Raw genomic sequence first — 3,573 nt, forward strand, 5'->3', positions numbered from 1 at the left:
AACCCGCGATTAGGGTCGTCTCCGGGTTCGCTCCCACGACGGCACCCAGCTGTAGCGTGGCTGCACGTAAGGGCATCGAAGGGCCAGGGCGGTCTCTACTCGTATGCTAGGCGTCCAGCTACAACTGTGTCGTGCACGGCTGCCTTGCACCACAAACGTCCTGTAGACTGCACTCACGTGCCACCTTGCATATCGACGTCGATATCGATCGCGCCACCACAGGACACGCCAGACAACGTGGCCAAGCCCACTGCGGTCGTGTCGCGCATGCGTCCGGTGGCAACGACGGGCCAAAACGTCCATGCAAACGTCCAGGCGCGTCCGACTTCAAGGCGCACGGAACCGGGTCTTTCGGCGCAACGGCCGCCAGCCGCGGGCGTGTCGCGGCGCACGTCGCGACAAGCAGCAAGGTCGTCGGCGTCGGTGCAGCAAGGCAAGACGGGATGAAGAACACAGCCATGTTGACGCCAGTCATCAATCCCACACAACACGCACACATAAGACACAAGGCCGTCGCCTACGCCGCCAGCGCCATGCACGGCTTGGTGCACCACGGGTGGTCGAGCGCGAGCTTGCGGCGGATGTCTCGCTCGATCTGGCGGATCGCGTTGAGGTCGCTGGGGCTGCTCGACGTCGCGATCTGGATGCCCATCTCGTCGTTGCGCCACACGAGGTGGTTCTCGTTGCGCTTGAGCTTAAAGCCGTACGACGCCATCATCTCGGAGAGCGCACGCAGCCACTTGGTCCTGACCTTGGCCATGTTGGCAACGGGCAAAGAAGTGGGCAAGCCGGTCAAAGATATCTGCGTCGATCGGCCGCAGAGTATGCATTGCCAGAGGTTTGCAATCTGGCTCTCTCAAAGGCTCGTGTTTTTCTCATTTTCGTATCTTTTTGCCTACCAAAGCCTCATACAAAGGGGTTGATTGAGACGGTATAGAGATATGCTTTCGGCTATTGGGTGGTGGCTACCAGGCAACGAACGCCCTTTGCACGACGCTTTTACCTCGTCAACTGCGTAACACGGTGTTTCCTAGAGGCACAGAAAGCCCTCGCTATCTGCATCGTCTATCGAACACACTGCTGACATGCACGTCCCGATACGGGGAGCGATGATGGGACCTCTGAGAATCGATATATCCGGTGTCAGCATACATTTGAGTGGTACGGACATGGCGCTGGATCAAGCTTGCTAACGGCTTGATCCTGGAGACTGCGTCGACGTCTTGACGTGTGACGCGTCGTCCAAAACGAGTCCGTGCGTATACGCGTCGATCTCGGGTTCTTGCGGCCCGACCTTGACGGAGACATCAAGTGTCCATCTTGAAAGTGCAACTCCCTCAAAACAATGCAGCACCTCGTCGGCCACTTTTCCCGCCAAAAACAGCGGTCGCCATCATATATGGGTCGCCATGCAAATCAAGGACACTACTGTTCGTCGAGTCCCTTTTTGCCATGTCGTCAAATACCCGCATAAACACATTGAAACATTGATACCTTGCGTCACTGCCGGCGATTTTCTGCACGCTGTGCAATGTACTCGTTGAACGAGCGGCTTCATGCGCATTCTGGCGGGACACACGATTTCCGAATTCTAATGTAGTGTTATAACACCATTTCCGTGCAATCCGCGTGAAACACCAGCATCATGCGCCACGACCATGGGTGGAAGTCGACCGAGGTCAAGGCCATCCGCGCCGCCCTCCTCGCGTGGTACGACAAGCGTCGCCGGTGCCTGCCATGGCGTGGCGACAGTCCGCCGTTCCTGAGCGTCCTCGAGGACCGGGCGCCGGGCTACGTGGCGTCGGTGCCAGTGTCGCCGTATGGCACGTGGGTCTCGGAGATCATGTGCCAGCAGACGCGCGTTGAGACGGTCGTCGACTACTATGTGCGCTGGATGGACAAGTTCCCGACGGTGCATGCGCTCGCCGCCGCCGAGCCCGACCAAGTCAACGCGGCGTGGGCCGGCCTCGGGTAAAGGACGTTCTTCGCGCGGCGCTCACGATGCTACGCGTAGCTACTACCGCCGCGCGCGCATGCTCCACGACGGCGCCAAGTTTGTCGTCGAGACGTACAACGGCGAGATGCCCAACGACATTGAGCGCCTCAAAGCGATTCCGGGCATCGGCCCGTACACGGCCGGCGCGATTGCGTCGGTGGCGTTCAACGTGCCCGCGCCGCTCGTCGACGGCAACGTCATCCGCGTCGTCGCGCGACTGCGTGCGATTGGCGCAGACCCCAAGCACAAGCCGCTCCTCGACCATTGCTGGTACATCTTCCAATTCAACAAGAGAGGAGATGATGCGTGCATGTAGGGAGTCGGGGCAAACGCTACTGGACGCCGACCGCCCAGGCGACTTTAACCAAGCGCTCATGGAGCTCGGCGCGCGGCTCTGCTCGATCCAGGTCGGCTAGAGATCTCTGCTTTCTTTTTTGGTTACACTCGATAGAACCCGTCGTGCGAGAGCTGCCCCGTGCAAGCCCAATGTCACGCCTACGCCGAGTCTCAAGTATGATGATATTATCGCGCACGGAACCATAATGGACCGTCGATCCCTCATATGAAGGTACCCAAGAAGACGGCCAAAGCCACGGATATCGAGTGCAGTATGTGTGACATGACCCGCCTCGACGAGTGGGGGCTCCCAGGCGGCGAGGTCGACGTATCTCTCAGTAGACAACAAATGTTTATGTATCGCTTTCTAGGTCACGCAGTACCCCCTCAAGACGCGCAAGAAGGCGCCTCGCAACGAAGCACTCAACATTCTCGTGCTCACGACCGAGTTTGCCGACGGTACGCGCCATGTATCCCAAGGACGCTGCGAATAGCTGACGCACGCAGGCGAGATCGCGTACCTCATGACCAAACGACCCGAGGGCGGTCTTTTGGCGGGGCAGTGGGAGTTTCCCGCTGTCAAAGTAAGACAACCACAGTGTTATATGCGATAGCTCAATGCGGCGGTAGATGGCCGACGACGACGTCATCCCCGCGTACAAGGCTCGGCAAAACGTGTCCAACGACCAGCTCTGTGAGCTCTTTGGGCTTACGACCATGAAGGCGATCGTACCGTACTTGGAGTCGCGCGCCGACAAGGGCGATCTCGTGCATATCTTCTCGCACGTCAAGCATCACATGGGCGTCGAGCACGTTCAGTTGACGCCCAATGAGGCGCTTGCGACGTTGTTTCCGCCGGCGTATGCGTGGATGACGCCAGCCAAGTTGGCCGAGGCCGGCGTGACGACGGGTATGAAAAAGGTCATGCAGCTTCTCAATCCGACCAAGGCGGCCAAGAAAACCAAGGCGCCGCGCCAACCAACGTCGCGCAAGGTCAAGTGCAAAGTCGAGTCCGGCCCCATCACGTCCTTTTTCAAGCCTGAACCCAAGTCATAAAGATGCTACCAATATCATACGTGAACATGAAGTGAGGTAGATACTTGGAGTCAATGCGGTGTTCGTCATGTGTGCTGCAGACCCTAAACCCAATTGGCGCAGCGCACAAGGCGAATGCGTCAAGGCTGGAATGAACGCGTCTCGAGGATACTGTAGTTGAAGCACGAGTTCTCAACGATGAAGAA

At 58.4% G+C, this 3,573-nt stretch overlaps 2 protein-coding genes across 2 annotated transcripts; one reads left to right on the forward strand and one right to left on the reverse strand.

Annotated features, from left to right (window-relative positions):
- Positions 1-441: 441 nt before the first annotated feature.
- On the reverse strand, positions 442-828 carry SDRG_17035 (hypothetical protein). The gene has a single exon (XM_008623268.1). It carries the CDS (start codon positions 758-760, stop codon positions 518-520), a length of 243 nt encoding a protein of 80 aa, XP_008621490.1. The 5' UTR covers positions 761-828; the 3' UTR covers positions 442-517.
- Positions 829-1,633: 805 nt separating this feature from the next.
- SDRG_17036 (hypothetical protein) lies at positions 1,634-3,441 on the forward strand. The gene is made up of 8 exons (XM_008623269.1): positions 1,634-1,971; positions 2,015-2,266; positions 2,313-2,403; positions 2,448-2,507; positions 2,565-2,654; positions 2,704-2,791; positions 2,840-2,916; positions 2,963-3,441. The coding sequence occupies exons 1-8, from the start codon at positions 1,646-1,648 to the stop codon at positions 3,386-3,388; spliced, it is 1,410 nt and encodes a 469-aa protein (XP_008621491.1). The 5' UTR covers positions 1,634-1,645; the 3' UTR covers positions 3,389-3,441.
- The last annotated feature ends 132 nt before the right edge of the window (positions 3,442-3,573 follow it).

This window comes from Saprolegnia diclina, assembly GCF_000281045.1.
Source record: "Saprolegnia diclina VS20 unplaced genomic scaffold supercont1.182, whole genome shotgun sequence".
Classification (NCBI taxonomy): Eukaryota; Oomycota; class Saprolegniomycetes; order Saprolegniales; family Saprolegniaceae; genus Saprolegnia; species Saprolegnia diclina.